This window comes from Emydura macquarii, unplaced genomic scaffold (genome assembly GCF_026122565.2).
Source record: "Emydura macquarii macquarii isolate MOO-44397 ecotype Brisbane River unplaced genomic scaffold, CSIRO-AGI_Emac_v2 contig_499, whole genome shotgun sequence".
Classification (NCBI taxonomy): domain Eukaryota; kingdom Metazoa; phylum Chordata; order Testudines; family Chelidae; genus Emydura; species Emydura macquarii.
In genome coordinates, this window is record NW_027130636.1 from 9,877,915 (window position 1) to 9,900,372 (window position 22,458).

Consider the following 22,458-nt stretch of genomic DNA (forward strand, 5'->3'; position numbering starts at 1 on the left):
TGTTGAAAATTAGCTGTCTAAAAAAAGTGCTCTCCATATTTAATGAGTTCCAGGAGGGAATGAAGGCAACTATCCAGTATGAAAATGAAACATGGTCTGAGTTTAGCATTGATACTGGCATGAAGCAAGGCTGCATTTTAGCACCTATCATCTTTGGCATCTTCTTCTCTGTTCTTTTTTTTTTAAATATGCTCTTGGAAACAATCATTCAGGTATATTAATTGAATTGAGGATGGATGACAGCTTGTTTAATATCAGGTGATTTCAGAGCACAATGCATGTCACCCAGCTCACTATTTGGGATCTGCTCTTCACAGATGTTGCTGCATTCATCTCTAATTCACCTGATCAATTGCAGATCATGATGAATAAGTTCTCTGAGATATGCATCAAGTTTGGAATGGTAATCAGTATTAAGAAAACAATTGTCATGTTACAGGGCACTACCATCCTACCTAAAGTCTATGTCAATAATGAAGCTTTGGACAACGTGAATCACTTCTGCTCTCTTGGCTCAACTTTAGCCAGCTCACTTAGCCTTGATACAGAACTTGATGCGAGAACTGGCAAAGCCTCTGTCACCTTTGGCAAACTTACCTCATGTGTCTGGAACAACAAGCTGCTAACCGTGAATACAAAGGTGTCCATTTATCAAGCTTGTGTCAAGCAGTTTCAGCTGTGCAAGAATAGGTGGGGCCTGTAAAGCCAAGAAGTTAGCAACAGACAAGGGCTGCTGCTGGGAAAAGGCAGACACTCCCTGGAAAGTGGGAGGAGGGTTTGAAGGCTGCAGAGATTAGTAGGCTGTAGTCACTCCCTGGGAAGTGGGAGGAGGGTTTGGAGCTGGTACACCCAGGGGAAGGAGGGAATTCAGGAATTGTAGGAAGCAGTCTAGGAAAGGAGCAGTAAGGGGGAAGCCCAGAACTGTTGGTTTGAGGGTCCCTGGAGAAGAGGGTGGGCCTGGGTTTCCCTACCAGCTACTGAAAGAGTGGCACCTGAGGCAGTGAATGTGAAGACTGCCTAGGACTGCTGAAGGAAAGACTTTGATATATCCCAGAAACGGGGAACACTGAGTGATCTGGCTAATCCCCAGAACAGCCAGGAGGAGGCATCAGACTAGCGGTGAGTGGTGCGCCCCGTCACAGTTGCCTTTGTTGACAACAGACAGACCAGGGATAAACAGGATTTTGCTTCCCCCATGTGTAAGCTTGTTCTGCTGCCCTTGCTCCTGGGTGTCTGAAGTGCTTAGCCAATAATATTCCCCAGCTTGGGGATGTTAGTAGCCATTGAACTGCTTGCTGACTGACTGCTTATTCTGCGGCAAAATAAAAGGTTTCGTTTTCCATGCTGTCCATGTAGAGCTTGTTGCTGCTGCAAAAGCAATTTGAAAATATTAGAATTTTCCTTTCACAAATTACTAAACTTCCCTTTGAGTTGATGATGGTGAATATTCAATATCAATTCCAAGCTGTCAGAAAGCCATACTGCAGAGGGTTGAACTGAGGTAAAGAAATCAGTAGGAGGCACCAGAGAAACATCTGTCACTAAAGAAGAAGTTTAATAATGAAACATACCAGACGATCTGGAGGAACAGGAGGAGATTTGGACGCTGTGCATTGTGCCTTTTTACTTCAGACATGCCAGAGCAACTGATGAAAGAATCATTGGACTTGCATCTTGAACAATAAGCAGCATCAAGTAGAACAAAATCTGAGTCTATTAAACGTTCTCCATGGCATTCCGATAAATTAATCTGTGCTGAAACAAAGCTCTTCTTGTGGATTAAATTAATTGTACAGTGAACTACAAAGAAGCAGGTAACTTTTCATTCTTTCATCATCATTCTTATGGACTGTGCACTAGTGAATGTAGACTTGGGACACAATGAGGTTTCTCAATTATTTGTAAGAAGGTTATATTTTTAAGGTTAAGATGACTAATAATCAGCATTAAGGTCAGTTTGCTAAAATTCTACTTTCAGATACCTTTGATGGCACTTTTTCAAATGCTACTGTCTTTCTGGAGGTCTTGTCTCAACCTGCTTTTCCGCTCTAACCTTTGCTACATTCTATGTGCTTATTTCCCCATGCATTGAATCACTCTGTTTTAGGTTATATTGCTGTTTTTTACTAAGAGACAAAACACATAATTATGATAAATAATGAGAATGATGTGATTCTTGACACTTCTATAGCATCTTCTGAATTAGGATTTTAAAGCATTTTAAAACCACAAATTAGTTTAGTCTCACAACACCCTGTGAGGCGAGTAAGGGTTTCTACCCCTTATTTTACAGTTGGAGAAATGGAGGCAGGAATCGTTAGTTCTTCAGGGACAGGGACCCTTTTTTAGTTATGTGTGTGTCTAGTGCCTAGCATTAGGGGGCTGTAGTTTCTCAGTGCTACCCCAATGAAAATAATGAACAATAATAATACAGGCTGGAATTTTCAAAAGAGCCAAAGGGAGTTAGGCAAGCAAAACTGTCTTTCAAGGAAGGGCATCTGATTTCCTTATTTTCTAAATCCCACCTTAAAATACTAAAAACGCTATTTTTAGGAATATCACGAACAGTTGATATTTGGGATTGTAAATGCTGACAACAAATATACCTACTATGAACCTTATGCAGTACCTGGTCCAACAATGTTTCTGAAGCCAATGGGACGTCAGTGACTGTTGTGTCAGGCCCTATATCTTGGCCACTAAAAACTGCTTTGCTCTAACTGATGTGGTGAAGTGGTTTAATTATTAATGCTTAACAGCTGTTTACTTTAAGTAATGTGTATAGACCAATAAGTGGAAGGCAGCTATTCTTCTTTCCCTAAATTACTGTAAATACTTTCTAATGGACCACAAATTGAGTCAATTTATTCTGTGTGCTTGTGTAGCTATTAAGCTAATAATTTTAAAGACAACAGTAAACTATTTAATTCTCAGACTGGAATTTCTCCTATGTCATGCTCCTCTCCTCATAATCTGGAAGGTTTAAATCACATGAGGGATTAATTTCTGTTAGCATTCAGGTTCTTTTTCTGTGAATTTTTTTTTTCTTTCAATTCAGCCTCATCCACCATTTATAGTAACATTTTCTGAACAGTTTCCTTTTCTTTAACATGTCAAGTAGGGCTAGGCAATGCAATCCTCACAATTACTCAAACTGGTGTGCGCTGACCTAAATGGTCCTACCTACGTCAATAAAAATGCTCACCACAGTGCGTGAAGGTTGTACAATCCACGCCTTAGCAAGTGTACACATATAGGGCAAGATTTTGCTCCCCCACACCCACTCCATGCCTATTCCCACTGAACAGAAGAGAAGTATTGCCCAAGTCAGGTACTCTTTAATGTGAGTAAGAGTAGCAGAAGCTGGGCCACATCCCAATGTCCTTACTCAACATCTGCTCAGGCAAAATTTTAAGTTCTTACTGACTTCCAGCGGGTAGTAGTGGTGATCTTAGGTTATGTCTGAAGTGCAATAGAAGACCCACAGCGCCGAGTCTCAGAACCCAGGTCAATTGCCTAGCAGTGTAGTCATTCCCGCTCAGACTGGAGTCCAGGCTCTGAGACCCTAAACCCTCGCTGGGGTGGGAACTGCCTTACATAGTTCTTCTCCTGTTTTCTCAAAGCAATTGCTTGTTTTCTGCTCTCAGTATATTTTGCTGAAGAGAGAGCTAGTCCAAATTTCACACCACCACCTCTACAAGCAGCGTAGATATGAAAGGCAGAAAGATTTATTGGACCATACCAAGAATCTGGTTCATACAATGCAGGTTGTTGCATTTTTTCTGTTTTGTTTTTTAAAAAATGATTTAGTGGGGTTCAGCTAAAAAGATATGAGCTCATTTCCATTTTTGCCAGACACCTAAGTAGAAAAATAATTGGGGCCTGAGTCTCATTTACACTAAGTCCCATTTGCACCACTCTGGCTGTGTAAAGGGACTTAAAGTTGGCACTACATTACATTTGCATTAGTCTTAAGGCCCCTTTACGCTGCCTGAATACTATAAAGGCCTTAGTGTAACTGAGAATCAAGCCCATCGATTGGAGTTAGGAGTTTTACTTGGGAAATGAATGAAAACTAAGTAAGGAGATTTGGTCCTTAATTTCTATAGGCCATGATTACCTGGCTTTAGAGTGATGATATCACATAAATACTGCAGCAATATAGTTGACTTGACTGCAATCTCAGTTACTAATTCTCTCCAGATTGCTCCATCCCTCTTTTTCTCTGTGACCTGCACCGCTCTGCTATCCCTCTGTTGGGCTGAAACACCCACACATATTGTGCAATGCCCTGGAAGTGCCAGAGGCTGTCGCTTCTCTGTTCTAGGATCACAGTGGACTTCTCCATTCCAGTTTTGTGCAGGTTGTCCAGTCACAGCTGTATCATGCACGAAGTATTAAGGCCCAGATCCTCAGAGGTATGAAGGCTCCTGTCAGCATTGCAACACCTAGCCCCTAGTGCCTAGGGGAATCCTCAGCCCCAGCTAGGTGCCTAGTCTGTCCAGACAATGTCTGGGCGGGAGAGCTAGGCACCTAAGAAAGGGATCCTAAGAAGCCAGTAAGCTGAGCAGGGAGCTGCCTAAGCCAGCCAGGGGTGAAATGCTGAGGAAGGAGGCAGGAAGAGGGACTTGGGGGCCTAAGCAGCGGAGCTGGCGTGCCTGCCTGACAAGCCAGAGATAGGCACCTTGTGCCACTCAGGAACCTCAGCCACGAACACCAGCCTCTTCAGTAACTTCAGTAACTCTCTCTCTCTCTCTCTCTCTCTGCCTCCTTCTGGTCATGCTCAGTACTGCCCTCACATTCGACCTGCATTTCCCTTGTGCCCTAACTGTTGTTTTGTGTGACTGCTGTGCTGCCCCCCACCCCACCCCCGCGCCATACACACAGACACCTATTGGTAACCTGCATCCAGCCCTGCTCCTGTGGGGTCTGACAGGCATCAGGACTCAAGCATGCGCAGAGCACAGCTACAGGATTGGGTCCCATTGACAAGACAGGATGTTCCCCTGCCTAGTTTGAAAATTCTGCTTCGAGGCATCTGGGCCTTTGACATGGGCAAGGCCTCCAAGCAGCTTGTCAGCTGTGCAGTGGTGTCAGGGCTTAAGCAGCTTTGTGGCAGAAACGTAGATGTCTAAGGGATTTAAGCACCTACTGGGTTAGATGGTAGTGGAGCAGTGGTTTTGAAAATGTCAGTGGCATCTAACTGGTGGGCTTAGGCACCTAAAGACCAGTGAGGATCTGGGCCTAAGAGTATAGAGATGGGGGACCTATCCTGCAGTGGTGAAGGGAAGAAGTGGGTTGGTCCTTCAGAAAGCTGCTGCTTAGGGATAGGATATGGGCTGACTGGACGTCACCAAGGGATGTGGGGTGAAGATGCATGTTGGAGAAGACAAGAAAAAGAAGCGGGGGGGCCTGCATGAGCCTATTGAAAGTTTCAGGAGTTCAGAAGAGAGGGTTGTGTGAAGTTCTCCAAGAGAGTAGGGTGAGAGGGCTGTATGCCTATGCCACCTGAAGTTGAGAACCCGGTACCTTTGGGTGTTCAGATACTGTTTGGATAAGCTCCTTACATTTTTGGTTTTGAGAAATGAAAAATCCTCTGCAATATGATTTTGTATGAAACAGTAGAAGATGGAATCTCTGCACTTTAGTGCCTGGGAGTGGGAAGACCAGAGGAAGCCTCTTAGCCACTAGTTGTGGATATTAGAAGAATAATTAAGTTATAAATTAATCAACAGTGTATTTTGTTGTGTTTCACAGCTCTTAATTCTTCCATTGCAGTAACTACTCATCAGGATGAACTGCAGCGCCAACTCCACCTTGCAGAAAAGTCTTAACCTTTTTCAACTGATTATTTACATCCCAGTCCTCTTTTTTGGAGTCACATTTAATCTCATTGCCTTCTATGTATTCTGCTGCAAGCTGAAAAAATGGACAGAAACCAAAGTATACATGATCAATTTGATCTTTGCAGACTGTTCTTTGCTCACCACCTTGCCTTTCATTTTATATTTTCACAGGAATGAATATCCCATAGATAAACTGTGCTACATCATCCAGATTATATATTTTACAAACATGCCCGTAAGCATCTATATCATCACCCTTATAGCAGTTGATCGATTCATTGCAATAAAGTACCCCCTGAAAGCAAAGAGTTTAAGATCCCCATTGAAGGCAGCTGTTATCTGTGGATTTCTTTGGATAACAATAATCATTTATGCATCCTTCAACCCACGATTTGACGAAAAAGAAAAAATTTGCTTTCAGAAGAATTCTAATGACCCTCTAGAGACTACACTGTTGTCGAGTATTTTGGGGTTTTTTATACCACTAGTAATACTGAGCTTTTGTTCTATACAAGTTATCTGGTGTTTGAAAATGAAGAAGAATATGAGTTCATGTGAGGAAACATCGATCCAGAAGGCTCTCTGGATTGTCTCTATGAATCTGTGTGTGTTTATCATATGTTTTTTACCTTTTAACATTGGGCTACTTGTTAGGTATGCAGTGGATGTAGCTGAAGCTGCCTGCTCTGTACGCCAAAATGCAAGCGCTTTTATTCGGGTGACTGTATGTGTAGCAAATTCTAATTGCTGTTTAGATACGCTTTGTTATTACTTTGTAGCCAAGGAATTTCAGGAAGCTTCTTCTTTGTTACCCCCTTTTAAATCGCTGCAGTCTAGATCAAATCAAAGCCAAGAGTTGCAACCCCAATAGAACTAAGTGATCACAAAACATGCAGGATACAGGGGCAGGCCCACAGCTGGTGCAAATTGTCACAGCTCCATTGACTTGCCATAAAGCCTGTAATTACGGTGGGTAATAGTTGCAAAAACTTCCTCAAAGTGGACCTGATTCTGATCTCACTTATACTGATCTTACAGCTTCAAGTGATTCCAACAAAGTTACTTCTGATTTACATCAATGTAACTGAGATCACAGTCAGGATCAAAGTCTCTATTTGAAGCTATCCATATGCATATTTTATTATTGCCGGTGCTTTCCTTTGCAAATACAACATTAACCAGTTAGCTACAGGAAGCTTTCTTGCAGTACAAGAGTCAGTTAGTTTCTTGTACTGTTGTGAACATGTTTGTAATAAAAACGATGCAGTATCAGAATGTAAATACTGAGATGTGTATCTTTCACAATATGTTGTGTTTGCATAATTTACAATATGCTATTTTCCTGCTGTGCTCAGCCAAACAGTGTGCATTTGAAGAATGAAGCTACCGTCAGAATTCAGCTTATCTCAGTTAGCAGAATTATCACCAACATTAGTCAAATACTGGTGATGTCAGAATAATGCTCAATTTCTGTGGTGGAAGTTTTGTGTTAATCTGCTACAGTGTTACTATGGAAAGTTTTTTCCCCTGTTGTAAGAATAATTAAAGGGGCTAATATTCTATGACATGAGAGAGATGTGCAAAGTATTATTGTTTTATATACATAAAATATGAAGAAATAAGAAAAAGATCTCAATGAATTTTGTCAGCGTTTAGTAACAGCGTTACAAGTGCAACCCTGCAGTGTGAGAGGATGGAGATGTCTGCTGCCATCTTCTCATGACCTGGGAGCAGAACTAGAATGAACTGACCTCATTTGCACAGCTGGCATTCCCTGTTCCAGTGTGTTCCTTTTGGTTAAAATGCATTTCAGTTTTGGATGTCAGGGTAATGTCATCAGCAGAACTGTACTTAATATACCCTGGGGAGGGGGTTCCTCAGTGGTGTACCCCTGTATAATGGCATGTGGCTATGCGCTGAAGAAAGGGTATGTACTTTGTAGGAAGGCATGAATCCTTAGTGGTGTGGACTCTGCTCAAGGGTTCTAAATGCCATTGACTCTCCCGTCACAGTAAATGATGATAGCACTGTGAAAGATGATGCGGATGTGGTGACAGCAGTGGCAGTGATGTGCAGAACTCCAAGGGGAAGATATTGAGTTTTTCCCAGGTTTCTGGTTGGATGCGCAAGCTAATGGTGCTTGTTAGTTTTAAGTGGCAACCCTAGATATTTAAACCCAGCCCTTGTTGCTGGTGGCAGCACCTTGTAGAGGGTTATACTTAAAAGGAATTAATTCAGGGGAATCCTATGGCCTGTGTTACCCAGGAGATCAGACTAGATGATCACAATGGTCCCTTGTGGCTTTATAATCTCTGAAAATTCTAGCCACCCTTGAGGCCCTTGCTGCGTGAGAAGTCCCATTAATCTTGCTAGTTCCACCTCTGGAGTAAGGCACTAATGCAACATGGGGGGGCAGAATTGAGCCTTAAAAGACGCTGGAAAAAAAAGAGATAATGAATTAAAAAATTGGCTGAGTGTGACTGTGTCAGCATGCTGTGCAAAGGAAGGTACATTTTACCCAAGCTGTGAAGTTAGGTGCTGATTCAGACTTCAGCAGATGTCAAGTGTGGGCACATCTAAAGCCCCTGTCTAATTTCTGTTCGTGAATGAATGGAGTAGTGAGTGTGAGAGTGTATAGATGGGGCCTTGTGAATTATTGGGGTTTCCATGCTTCTTCCATCATTTGGTGAGGCAAATCTTAACTTTTTGCTGTGTAGGAGCCTAGAGTATTTGATTGTGCTGTGTGCGTTAGATGGCATTTGAATGGAAAGCAATGACTCAGTGACTGAGGCAGTGAGGATGAAAGTCAGGCTCATTTGCCGGACATGAGTTCAGCAGGCCCATTGCAGTGAAATGCTCTCAAGTCTATTTCCAAACAGTAATGCTGGAGCCAGCAAGCCACTTCTTCTATGGTGCAGCCTCAATTGATGATCAGAGTGCATTGTGGCCCAACATCCAAAACAGCCAACAGGTGGAGCTGACATAACCCCGTGTGTATCTAGGCTTGCTTACCCATGCAACTTGATGAGGGAGGCAAAGCACTTAAGCATGTGAAAAGTCCCATTGCGTTCTGTGGGATTGCACCAATACTTAAGTGCTTTGCTGCACTGCGCCTGGGAAAGCTTGAGACAATGAGTCAGAAGAAATGCATTTGGGAGGCATACAAACGAACTCAGACCTTCACCGGCACAATACCCTCACTTTTGACTTTCTGGGTGCAGTTACTGCCTGACCTCTCCCAATCTTTCTGGGGAAGAGTGTCATCCTGGTGTTAACATATCAGTGACCTCTCATGAGCAAGACCTTTTCCATATCGTTACAGTATCCACACTGCTAGTCAATAGAACTAAAAAAAAATAAGACAGGCTCTAAACGCACATCCTTCAAGGAAATAAAACACTCCACCACACTCACTGATGGGGATTTGCGGGAGAGATCCCCTATGAGCAGATTATTCCAGCATTGTCCATTACTGGGTTTCTTGACCTTGCACTGAAACATCATGTACAAGCCATTATCATAAGGTACTGTACTAGATGGTCCCCTGGCCTGAGCAGTATGCTATTTTCCTATGTCCCATGTGCCTTCTCCTTTCTCTGCAGCATCCATGTAAGGCCAGGCATAATCTGACTCTACATACTGCATTCCTCAAACTGGGAAGAAACAAACTGTTGTCCACGAATCAATGAAAAGGTAGTGAGGCAGATGGTCTCTTGTACTGGGTTGAAAATCTGATCCTTGATAGTCACTTACGGCAAGTATCAAAATACCATCTGTTCGCTCTTGGGTGAGGTGGGCAGTTCAGGGAATAATTGATTTTTTTTTAATTAAAATTGGTGCAGTTGGGCTCATTTTAAATGTAAGAATACTTTGATCGCATTCAGCCTCTTAGAGATGTAGGTCAAGCTATTTATAACTGCTTGTTTATATGCAGTGACACCTGGCGTGGCACTCACTGTGCAGGAAATAATGGGCTGAAGAAAAGGAGCAGGCTGAAGAAAAGGAGGTGGCTGACTGGTGAAGAGAGGCTACAAACAAAGATGGGCCTTAACTTAAATCGGCCCTTAGCTTTTGGAAGCATTCTGCTCTGCGTCCTGACTTTGCCCACCTCTAGTGCCAAAATATGGGCAATGGTTTTCAGAACTATACGTTCCTTTGCAGGCATGGAATCATTATGCCATGGCATGGGACAGCAAGCCACTCAGAAGGTGGGTGTAGATAAACCTGCACTACATACATATATCTGTGCACATGTGCAAACGTCAGTTACTATGGGCTAGTTGCAACTTGGACTGGTAAATTACTACGCTCTAAGAAGCAAGGGGAAACAAAAGAGAGACATTGTCACTTAATAATCGACTCAGTATCCATATTGCCCATTGTGCCAGGAGTGTCTGAGTCACAAGTCTGAGTCCAGGAGCCTCTCCTTGGGTGGTGCTGTTTACACACTATCACTTAAGCAGGGCTAAAAGCACTCTCACCCTGTATGCTTAGGCAACCTGTACATTTAAGATTTATATATGTTTGCAGAATCAACAAAACAGTTGTGAGGCATGTCAGCATTGGCAAACTTTTCTCTTGCATGATGATTCACAACAGCAAGTGTCTGTTCGCAACCCATTGAAAAGTTTGGGTCAAAAATATAATAATGGGAGTTTGTGCAACTGAGTCAGGTAACAGCATCAGAAAGCTCTGTCACTGAGCAGGAAGCAAGTTTAACACATAGTAAACGTGGTGAAATTAGTGATTGCATGGTCTTTTCTGACTGGTTTGCTGCTCAGCTTAGGTAGCAGTCCCACTCAACCAGCTTCCATGGTCCACCCAGCTGTTCCAGCTCCTCCCCTCCAAACCCTGTAAGAGGCCCTACCTTTGGGCACATTACACTAATTTAGATGGGCCAGAGAAGCAAAGGTGTTACCATGACCCTGTAAAGATCCAGATTTATACAGTTTTAAACAAGGTCCAGGGTTTGGACACCTCAGGACCAGGGCAAACACACCATTACAATTTTTTCACCTTTTATTAGAAAGGAAAAAGGAGAATTAGTTAAAGCATTTGAAATGTAAAGTACTGAGTAAGGCTTTCAATTTAACACCGCCCCCCGCACAAACACACACTTTCACTGGAGAGGGTATTTAGAAAGAACTCTCCCTATGTCTGACAGTCTTTTTAGGGAAAAGAGAAGAAGATGGCTGGAGCTGAGGTTGTTGCTGTTGTTAAAGTCAAACCTTTTCCCCAGAAGTCAAAACAATACACACACAAAAGGGGGAGAGAAAAGAACAGAAATTGTAGTAAATGCAGTCTCTGGCAGTAACTCTCACTTGCAACTTCACTGCTGGAAAACACAGGCATATACACAGTCTGATCAGCTAAAAACTTGTGGCAGCATTGAGCAGTTTGGGGCACTGCTTCTAGCTGCCTCTCTGAGCATAGGTTTACAGCGATATTGCAAAACATGCAGTTTTGGACAGCTAAGCCAGACTCTTATTAGACTGAAGAATAAAGGAGGTGGGGGTGGGAAAGAGAAGAAATGAGGTAGGGAAGGAAAAGGACTTGGGGAGCAGGGTGGAGACAAAGTCTCACATCCCAGTTGTTGTTCAGGATTTAGTCAGAGCCAGTGGAGGTGAGGTGTCATCTGGTCTGTTTGTTCAAGACAGCCCTCAGGATTAGACTGAAGAAGGCACAATGGTGTCATGCTGGATCCTGGGGTGCAAGGAGATCGTGAAGCTCACTCCAATGGCAGTTGGCTGTCAGCATCTTTTGCTAATTTTTCCCCCTAAAGTTTTCTCAAATAAGGATGCCCAAGGGAATGGTAAGATTTGCCCCATCTTTGCCTTCAGGAGATGGAGGAACAACCTGTATATTCCTTATTTCCATGGTAAAATACCTCCAATTTCATAGGCCCTTGGGTTTTTCTATTACTTACCTAGTGTCAATGGCTTTTAATCAACGTAATCAACTGCTCAAAAGAGAGTAACAGACATTATCCAACAAGATGACCCGGCTATGATTCATGATTCCAAGTCTGCCTTCTGGTTTCTGCTTTGAAGTGGACTCATGGTTTTGAATCACACTTGAATGAGTTATCGAACCCTCATTAACTCTTGAATCTAAACCATGGAAACTGCTGTCCTCAAAAGACAGATGTTGAAGAGTCTCTTCACATCTTTCTTTTTGTCAGCGTAAATCTGGAGCACTGGAGGATTTTCCTCAATGTCTTCTGGATTGTAGAATTTTCCAGCTTCTGAGAGCACACTGGATTTTTTCAGAAGAGAACCTTTTTTAATATTCTCTCAATCTCCAGTAGTAATTTTAAAAGTGGCAGTTTTTGGCCATTTAGAATCTTGCTGAAGAAGGAAGTTTTTATTAAGTTCTGATTCATATTTTAAAAGTATTTATGGAAGTGGCTGTGGTGATGGATTGTATATGTTTTCTCTCTGTAGTCATAAAAGGCATATCATATGGGATCTAATAAAGCTGAATTGAATGATGAGTGGAATAGCCCATCCTTTCTTCTTTTTTTCTAATTAGGCCTAATTGCCACTTTAAACACAGTCCTTGAATTACATCAAAGACATATCATATGGGATCCAATAAAGTTGAACTGAATGATGAATAGAATAGCCCAGCCTAACTTCCAACATCCCAATATTGGTGATTTTAAACAGGGTCCTTGAATTATATCATTAAGTCTTTTTGTTTAGACTAATTCAGTCTGTCTCCCATTCACGCCTTTTATCATCAACATATGTTGTTGCTTACTGACCACACCTCTGACTAACATAAGTTTCACTGACAGAAGCGTCGGTGTGGACAGCGCTATGTCAGCAGAAGATGCTCTCTTACTGACATAGCTACCACCACTTGTTGGGGGCGGTTTAATTATGCCAGCAGGAGAGCTCTTGCTAATCAGTATACCATGAATATACAGGAGACCTTACAGAGGCGCAGCTGCAGCGGTACAGCTGTGCTGCTGTAAGGTGTGTAGTGTAGATGTGACCCCCTCCGTGCCCAGGCTAGCCACCTGAAAATGCCAAGGTCAGGGCAGGCTGTAAAAGGAGAGCAGATTCTCCCTGCACTGGTGGGTGTCACTGAAGTCAGACTTCCCAATCAGCCACAAACTGTGCTTCTGATTCCCCACACTAGTTATCAAGAAGCCAGTACACAAATACACACAGCCCCTTTTACTGCATTTCAGTCTCCAGCTCCCAATCAGCCACTAGGTCCAGTGAAGAGACAAGTTATTTAAACTCCATGCTCTTTACCAAAAAGGTTCCTCCTGACCCCAAAGAGTCAGCCACAGTACCAGAGCAATATAAGTTTGGATCTTACCTAAAATACCACGCTGCCAGCCAATCCTTTAGTAACTAAAATGAAAGGTTTATTATAAAAAGAAAGAAACAAACTATAAGAGAAATGTTAAAGGATTAAAGCAATCAGACACATACAAATGATTTGAAAGTCCATATACATCAGATTTCTAGAAGAATTGTGGAGTTTGCAGGCTTGTATAGTCCCTCTGGTATACCTCCAGTACCTGGATGGGTCTCAGTCCTTTGTTTCACAGCTTCAGTTGCAGATGACTTGATCCAGAAGTAGATAGGTGGCAGAAGCTGAACAGGATTGAAGACAAAATGGATTCCAGGCCTCTGCCTTATATAGCCTCTGGCCCTTGCCATGCTGCATGTGGAATTTCACAGGCACCAAAATGGAGTCCAGAGTCACATGAGCAAGTCCTGATGATTCATCAGGTATATCCCTGGCTTCTCCCCCTAGGCTCCTTGCACCTGTGTATGTCTCAATGGGCCATTAAGCAGACTATTGTTCTTCAGCCATCCTATCTGAGGTGCTACCCACACAGCACCATTTGAAATACAGATATATCAAACGTATCCATAACTTCCATTACACATATAACACATGAACATAAACATCATCTTGCTTAGCACATTATAGCCTTTCTAACGGTACCTGACATGCAACATCTCACATGAATTATTATGATTTTGACATACTGATGTCAAACACTATACTAAATGTCCCCTCCCCCCAAATCCAGCCAGCGTGACAGTAGACATAGCCTTAGATTCTCAGCTCTTATGGACAGGGATTATGTGTTTGTACACAACCTAAAACATAACAAATTGCTGCTCTCAGTTGTGGCCTCTAGGTGTTACTAATAAATAATATCCTTAATAATACCTAATAACTAATACCAATTTTAGATTTAAAATATAAGGGACATAGAAAACTTAAAAAATGTAAAATATCCCATACTTTTGTCCACAGTAAATCTAAAACGTAAAGCAATACCACTACATAGTTTGAATTTCAGCACTGGAAAATCAACACATGCTGAATGGAGACTTGCCAAAATTAAACACAATCGGAGCCAATTACTGATTTACATTACATGTAAAGAGAGCAAGCCCTCTGAAGAGAGCTGCCACTGTCATATATTATATGAAATGTTGTCATGGCCATGTTGGTCCCAGAATATTAGAGAGATAAAGTTGGTGAGGTAATATCTTTTATTAGACCAACTTCTGTCGGTGAAGAAGACAGGCTTTCACGCTTACACTGTTTATTTCAGGTCACCAAAAAAACCAGTTGTGTTCTGTTCTATTTCATGTCTTTAAACCTTCTTTTACAATAATGGTGCATGGTGATGGCACACACAACTGCAGAAGCAACAGCATGAACTTATTCAACTGATAGTTTACGTCCTAGTTTTCCTTTAGGAGTCATATTTAATGCCCTGGTTTTTATGCTGTAAACAGAAGAAATGGCCAGTATCCAAAGTGAACGTGACCAGCTTAGTCATAGCAGTCTGGGATCTGCTCTTCAGTTTGCCCCTCAAGTCCTTTTTCAAAGAGAGGAAAAGCAAGATTCAGTGTGCCCAAGCTTAGAATCCATTTATTATATAAATAGACTCATGCTTATCTGGACCGTCAACTTTGAAACCTACCTGAAAGCAAAAGGTTTGAGGTCTCTCTTTATGTCAGCTTTTGTCTGGGAACTTTTTTGGATATTAACAACAAGTGCTAGTTAAGTAAGTACTGAGACTTCCAGCTCAAGATGAATTCTGCTTTCAAAAGCATGCCAAAATCCTTTTAAAAAAATTCTTTGATCTTTAGTGTCTGGGGATTTTTTACACCATTAATCATCTTGAGGTTTTGAATCCTGGGATCCAAGTGTCTATGCAAGTATGGCGCCCCAAGAGTTATATTAATAGGATGGCCCTTCCAATGACTGTGGATGGAAGATGACCAAGAGGAAGATCGGAGACGTGGTACAGGAACCATACCTCTGTAGACCTTAGACAGAACCCAATTTACACAATAGGCAGCTGTACAATCAGGAGTTTTGGAAGAAGACTATAAAAGTCACTGACCCTGAATAGAGAAGTGGTAAGAAAGAAAAAGCTTTTGTTTCATACAGATCATTAAGAAACGTTTGAAAAAAAGAGAAAACACAGATCCATGTGAGGAAAAGTTAATCCAGAAAGCTATCTGCATTTTTTATGCAAACATGATCAAGTTTAGGGTATGTTTGCTTCCCACTAGCAATGACCATTTTGTCTGGGTTGTAATGGATTACACCAGCACCAGCTGCTTTGCAACAGAAAATGTTAACATTTTTATGCATCTGGCCTCATTAACCAAAAAACATTAACTGCTGCTTGGATACCATTTGTCATTACTTCATACCCACAGGACTTCAGGAGGCTTCGTTTATGTTACAAATTTTTGAAGTCAAGGATCTATTACACATGCAGTAACTGCTGGTCTAAAACAGCTGTAATATATTATTTGCAACTAACATTGTTAGCAGCAACCAAACTTATCACACACAGAGGTGTGTGAAACTATCAAGTGTTGCTTTCTGGATAGTCACATGAGAAACAACTGTTTAAGATGCAAAAAACAATCTTTCCACTATTCAAGAAATGAAAACAGTTTTTAAATGTTGCTGTCTTGTGAACTGAAAATTAGTGATTTTTTTACAAGTTCTGCCATTGGTGAGAAATATTTTGCATCATTTGTACTGCATGCTATGGAAATTGAAGGGGGCAAATACTCTTTCATGCACAAAAGGAAAGAGGCAGTTAGGTCTCCCAAGCAAATATCTTTTTAAACAAATGTTTGATTGCATATCAGGGTCAATGTAGTCAATTGTTAACATTAGCCATATAGTAGGAGTATGAGAGTTGGTCTCAGACATTGTGATATGATGTTTGTGGGGCATCTTTATACCAATTAAAAGTTGTGCTAGAAAGTAGAATGAATTAAAGATCTTAATGAGAGTACATGGACTGCATTTGTGAGAATTATGGGCTGTTTTATATGAAAAACTGTAATATAGCCCCAGCATCTGTTGTCCTTTCTTTGTCCACATTGAATGACCCCTTACTCCGTGAATGATCCTAGTAAAGTGAAACTACCTGTAAAGTGAGGTATGCTGCGATTCCCTTCAAGACCTTTCCCACGTACCTTATCCAGAGATCTCACCCAGTGCAGGGAGAACACTTCATTTATGAGGAAACCAAAAATTCTGTTTGACTCATCAGTCACGTGACTTTATTAGGCATGTAACAATTCTATGCCCACACTAGCCAGAGGCAGATGCTTTAGGTAGATTAGAAAGTGATAGAGCAATTCCAAACACCACGCAGTTTATATTCATTTTCCCTACCTCCTATCAATCATATACTTCTTGAATCTAATTGGTTTGGACATGATATGAATCAAGTAAGGACCAATTGCTTTGCAGATCGTATAAGGCTCAGTTGCTTACGGCTCACTTCTTTATCTACATTTCAAGCTTATCGGTTCAGGGTGTTGCTACTTATCTCAGCTAACCTGAAAACATTGGCTCCAGAACCCAGACTGTCACATCCTTATTTATAGTTTAATCTTGCACTCAAATCAAGCTGTATGCAAGTTTACTCATGCCCAGCAAGACTATGCCAAAAAGTTCTAGTCAGAGTGAGCGAGGATGGTAACATCCAGCCCATAATTAAGTGATGGTAGTCATATAGCAGCAGACGTGGAGGACATATGAAACCATGCCACTGAATGAGTGTCTGTGAAACTCAATACTTATTCATCTGGATACTTAAGTTGTGTGAATTGTGAAGAGTAAGAGACCGAGTGAATAAATGAAGCCACAGGAGCCAATCCTTGTACACGTTACAGAGTATGCAGAAATGGGGGCGGGGTCTAGCAGTTGTTTCACATGATTATTAAAAAAGGAATGTTGCGTCCATCGGTCCCATGCTAGGAGTGCAATCAGACTGTTATGACATCCTCAGTCAGAGTCAGTCCCTACACCCCAGGTGAGGGTGGCTGTGTGTTAGGCAAGTCAGAGCTTCAGCAATTACATTTTATACAGATGTCCAGTGGTTTGTGTTAGTGATCAATACAGCTCTCCACACACAGTCACCCAGACACCCTCTCCATGATCCTTCAGAGACATTCTGACTAAGACTATCTCAACAGCTGGTAAGCAGTCGCACTATTTTGTACAAGGGATGCTGCAAATACCTGCTGCAACTCTCTGCCACCAGTACCTGGACAGCAAGGGAAAGCCAATCTTCACTAACAATTTGCTGTAACATCTCTGCAAAAATAAACAGTGCTTGGATTTATAATGAAGCCATTTTTGGTGGAAAAACACTTTTGCTGTGTGGGGAGGGAAAGAGAGCTGAAATTGGAAAAACTACAAGGAAGCTCTAAAAACTCAATCCTACAAACACTAATTGCCCAGGGGCTTGGAGAGTTAAAAAAGTCCAGCTGGATGGGAGGTTACATACATATTCTTCTCTCCTCGACACTCCCATAACCCCCAAGATCCCAGCTGTTCATGCTCTCCCCCGATCCCCTGAACCCAACTTATTTATTATGTGCCATGCAGGTTCCCAGAGGGGCTGAGGGCATGGTATCTGCTACTCAGCTTCCCGGGTTCATCAGTAATCTTCCTGGGGAGTCCATGCCACCTCCTCAACTGCCTGGGAACCTGCATGGCGCATAATAAATAAGTAAAAACTTCCAGTAGAAGTCTACTTGCACCACAGCCATCCCTTTCTATGGGGGCAATTAACTGTTCTGCCCTGGGCCCAGAATTGCTGTCAGTGGGTCTTGTCATGAAATAATCTTTCATTCTCTCATGTGTTTCCAGTGCCCAAAATATTTGCGCCCATGAATCCAGTTGCAAATTATTTCATATCAGTTTAGGGCAAGATATCAACATAATCCGCAGTTTTCACCACTACAAATTCACCCTCCTCACCAACGTTCCACTGCCAAAGGCCCTCGCTGGGATCTGTGTGAATGTTCTCTGGGGAGAGCAGGGGCTCAGAAGTTGTTCATACATACATAGTCAGCAGTAGGCTTTGCAGCAAGATTGAGTCTCACAGTCCTGTAACTCCTCTGGTGATGCAATAATTCTAAGTATTCTGAGCCAGCAAAACCTTCACATCCTTTTCTAACAGCGTAAGGTGAAACAGATTGCCAGCTCCTTAAAACAGTGATATAATATAACTATGTAGTGTTTATTCAGTCCCTACTAGCAAAATTCCCACGAAACTCAGAGTTTTGCCATGCAGTATTAGGGAGTCTGCAAACAGAGAATGGAAAAATAGCTCAGCTGTACTACCGTTGAAATATAATGAGTGATGACAGTTTAAATATCAACAGTGTGCAATATGGCACTATTGATCATTTTAGCAGAAACACCCATCAAATGCACTTTAGTTTGTTTGGACATAGTAGGGCTTCAGGAAACACAATAACATTGGGAAAAGAAAATCTAAAAAATTGGCATTTTGCATATTGTGAAAATGCTACAAATTAGCATTCAGACCTCTGAAATTTCATGGGGTTTTTTTTCATTCAAAAACAGGAGTATTTTATTCAGCTTCAAAATTCTCATGTTAGGCTGGAAAAGATCAATTTTTGCATCAAACCACAAGACATTACAAAACGTCATGTTTCAATATGAATAACCACAAAATTACACAACTAACACCACCATTTTAGAACCATCGAGGGACACAATAAACCGGTGACTATTTTTTCATGCTGAACCAGATAATATGTTATTGAGATACCGCCCAGCCTGAACACACACCACCAGCGTCCCTTGTGGCCTGCCCGCCTTCACCCTTCTCAGCACAAACAGGCACAACTCTGATGCTTGTCCGTTGTACCCCCCAAGCCACTGGGTATCCCATAACCATTTTTTAACAGCAAGAAGTATTGGAAAAAAATCAATTGTTAAATCAGGAAAACAAAATATTGCCATAGGAAATTTTGGAAAAATTGAAATTTTTCAAAAATGGACAAGTAAAACTAAATGGCTTTTTTTTTAACCAACTCTGCTATGCACAGATGTAACACAGGGCTAGATTGTGCTGAGCAATATCATAGGTTTGTGGGTGGCACGAACACAAAGTTCTGTCCCACTTGTGTATGGGCCAGCCACTACAGGCAACAACGTGGTACTATAAAATTGATAGATTTTATTTAGGTGTGAAATTACTAAATAAGTAAAGGGCATCAAAATTTAAATATATGCAAACCCCTTTTTGTTTGTTTAATTCCTGCAGATGGGAAATGAACAGAAGATTTCAACTCTGCTTCAAGTATAATTAGAGTTGAAAAAGCGTAATGCAATAGAGAGCAGCAAGAAACTCAAAAGTATCTGACCAGGAAGGTGCACAGACAACCACATTAAAGAAGGGGCGGGAACTGTTACCAATGGAATAAAGTTGGGCTGTTTTTAGCGTTAACCTTCCAGCAGCGTGACCACATGAAGGTCTCTGTGTTTTGTGTGCTGCAGCATAGCACTTAAAACATCTGACTCAAGTAAAGTGTCCTCTGAAGCCTGTCCTGTGGCGTGTTAATCTTGTGGCTTTTAGGAGATGACAAACAAACAGGTAACTTTTAATTCTTTATTAGTGTTCTTGCGTTATCTTCCTCGTTTCATTAGTGCTGTGTCGTAATGACTTTCTCTGTCCTCAGTAGTATCAGGGACTAGCTAGAGAGGCACAGATGTGTGTCTGCTCACTTTGGAAGCTTTCAGGTGCCTTTACAATAATCAGGCAGCATTCAGACAAAAGGCTGTGCTTGTGTGCTTTTCACTCATTTAGAAGGGCCGGCTGGAGTGTCATCTTAGTCTGGCTTTCATTATGATCTCTGCTTATTTCTTTCTGTGCTGTAAGTGGGACTGAGATAGGGACTCACACATTAACATCTCCTCTCCCTGCCCCTCTCCCCCAGCATATTTTATGGGGAATCAAACACTCATTTACTTTAGTAAATTTTGCATTCCCCTCCCCCTTTGTTTGGGAACACCCCTGTCAAGGGGATTTCTGGGGCCAAAGCAGCTTAGGCTACCCTAGCCCTGCGGCGCCAATGGCTGCCTAAGGGCTGGATTGGGAGAGGAGGATTTAAAATAGTCGTCCACCAGGAGTGGTCTGGTCTGTTGAGACCCCAGGAGAGTCATAGAGTTTGTGGGAAGAGCCATTACTCCTTCGGTAGGGGGAACTCTCTTTGCTAGGAAATCTCTGCTTTGAGTGCCTCTCAGCGCTTTTCTCTGCTTAGAGCGCTGCTCAGCTGGTATTGCTTCAGGAGTGGGTGCTCAGATCCAGTAACATGGAGGAGTCCAGCTCCACCTTCCATCAACTGACAGGCCCATCAGCATCCTCCAAGTGCTTGTTATTTGGCAAATTGCTGTGATGTTTCTGAGGCAGAGACTGAATTAGATGGTCCTGGCAAATCTCACTACATGAAAGAGAAGGCAAAAGCCTATATCATCATTCCATGTGAGTACAGAGTGTAGCACCATGATGCCCTGATTGAGACCACTAGGTGCCTCCACCAAGCAAGGAAGCAACTTAATAATTAATGATACGAAAACTATCTGATAGAGCCCAGGAAAGAGGCAGCAGATAGCAGACCTTCCACACAATCCCTCCTGGAGTATTTAAGTTCATAGGTTAGGAGAATGACTAGTTTTTAGATTGTAAGCCCTAACTCCAAGGGCAGGGATCCATCATTTTAGCTCTCCGAAGCACCATGCATTGCCTACGTGCTGAAGAAATAAATAAATAAATCATCATGACTTTGCTATATTTCATATCTCCATTTAAATTCTTCTTTTCCAGTAACTGTGCATCAGAACAAATCCAGAAATGAACTGCAGCAACAGCAGCATCAAAGTGAATGAAACTTTTCATCGCATTCAACTGATAGTTTACATCCCAGTTTTCATTCTTGGAGTCCTATTTAATGCTCTGGCTTTCTGGGTATTTTGCTGTAAACTGACTAAATGGACAGAAACCAAAGTGTACATGATCAACTTAGTCATTGCTGACTGCTGTTTGCTCTTCACTTTGCCCTTCAAAGTATTTTTCCACAGAAGTGGGAACCCCCGTGATAACCTGTGCTTCGTTTTAGAATCTACATACTTTATAAATCGGTATGCAAGCATCTATATTATCACCATCACAGCAATTGATCGATACATTGCAATAATGTGCCCCCTAAAATCAGTGACTCTAAGGTCCCCCCTCAAGGCAGCAGTTATCAGTGGAGCTCTGTGGATACTAATGATAAGTGTTGTTTGTTTAACTAAAGTACTAGAGAAGCTAGAACACGATGGAATTTGCTTTGAAAAGTTGTCCACAGAGCCTTCCAAAGGGGCATTAATCTTTAGTATTGTGGGATTCTTTATACCATTAATCATCTTGAGCTTTTGTTCAATTCAAATCATTAAGAAGCTTGTGAGAATGAAGAACAGAAAACCACATGAGGAACAGCTAATCCAGAAAGCTATCTACATTGTTTCAGCAAACATGGCTGTGTTCATAATATGCTTCTTACCTGTTAATACTGGGCACATAATTCGGTTTATAGTGGATGCCACCAGTACTAACTGCTCAGTAATACACAGAGGAAATGAATTCTTGCACCTGGCCTCAATCATAGCAAACACTAACTGCTGCTTAGATGCCATTTGTTATTATTTTGTAAACCAGGAATTTCAAGAGGCATCTTCCATGTTAGCAAAGACCAAATCTGTGAAGTCGATGTCTGCTAAGACTCATTTATCCATATGCCATTAGATAATATAAAATGTAGATAATATATATATGTGCCCTAGCCCACTATTTTATTTTCCCCCAGGGAGGCAACATGAAAAAAGCAGGACAGTTAGATTGCAGGGGAGGAGGGGGGAGTATATGGTTTAACATCAATGTCAAAACCGTAATAATTCATGTGAGATATGCCATGTCAGGTACTGTTAGAAAGTTTAAAATGTATTAGGTAAGATGGTAATACTTATGTTCATATGTTGTGCATATCCTTGATATATCAGCATTTCAAATGGTGCTGTCTGGGTAACAACCCAGACAGGAGGGCTACAGAACAATAGCCTGCCAAATGGCCCATTAAGACATTCCCAGGTGCAAGGGCCCTGGGGGAGAAGCCAGGGATATACCTGATAAGTCACCAGGACTTGCCCAGGTGACTCTGGACTCCATTTTAGTTCCTGTAAAACTCCACAAACAGCATGGCCAGAGCCAGGAGGTATATAAGGTAGAGGC

The 22,458-nt window shown here is 41.8% G+C and overlaps 1 protein-coding gene and 1 pseudogene across 1 annotated transcript; both read left to right on the top strand.

Annotated features, from left to right (window-relative positions):
• The first annotated feature begins 1,702 nt into the window (after window positions 1-1,702).
• LOC137146994 (G-protein coupled receptor 35-like) lies at window positions 1,703-7,440 on the top strand (annotated as a pseudogene).
• A 12,232-nt stretch (window positions 7,441-19,672) lies between these two features.
• On the top strand, window positions 19,673-22,059 carry LOC137146995 (G-protein coupled receptor 35-like). Its single transcript, XM_067538645.1, has 2 exons — window positions 19,673-19,785; window positions 21,016-22,059. Exon 2 carries the CDS (start codon window positions 21,043-21,045, stop codon window positions 21,973-21,975), a length of 933 nt encoding a protein of 310 aa, XP_067394746.1. The 5' UTR covers window positions 19,673-19,785; window positions 21,016-21,042; the 3' UTR covers window positions 21,976-22,059.
• Window positions 22,060-22,458: the final 399 nt, after the last annotated feature.

Bases quoted from the DNA above. Each gene is read 5' to 3' on its own strand.
- LOC137146995 (XM_067538645.1), top strand. From the start codon at position 21,043: ATGAACTGCAGCAACAGCAGCATCAAAGTGAATGAAACTTTTCATCGC.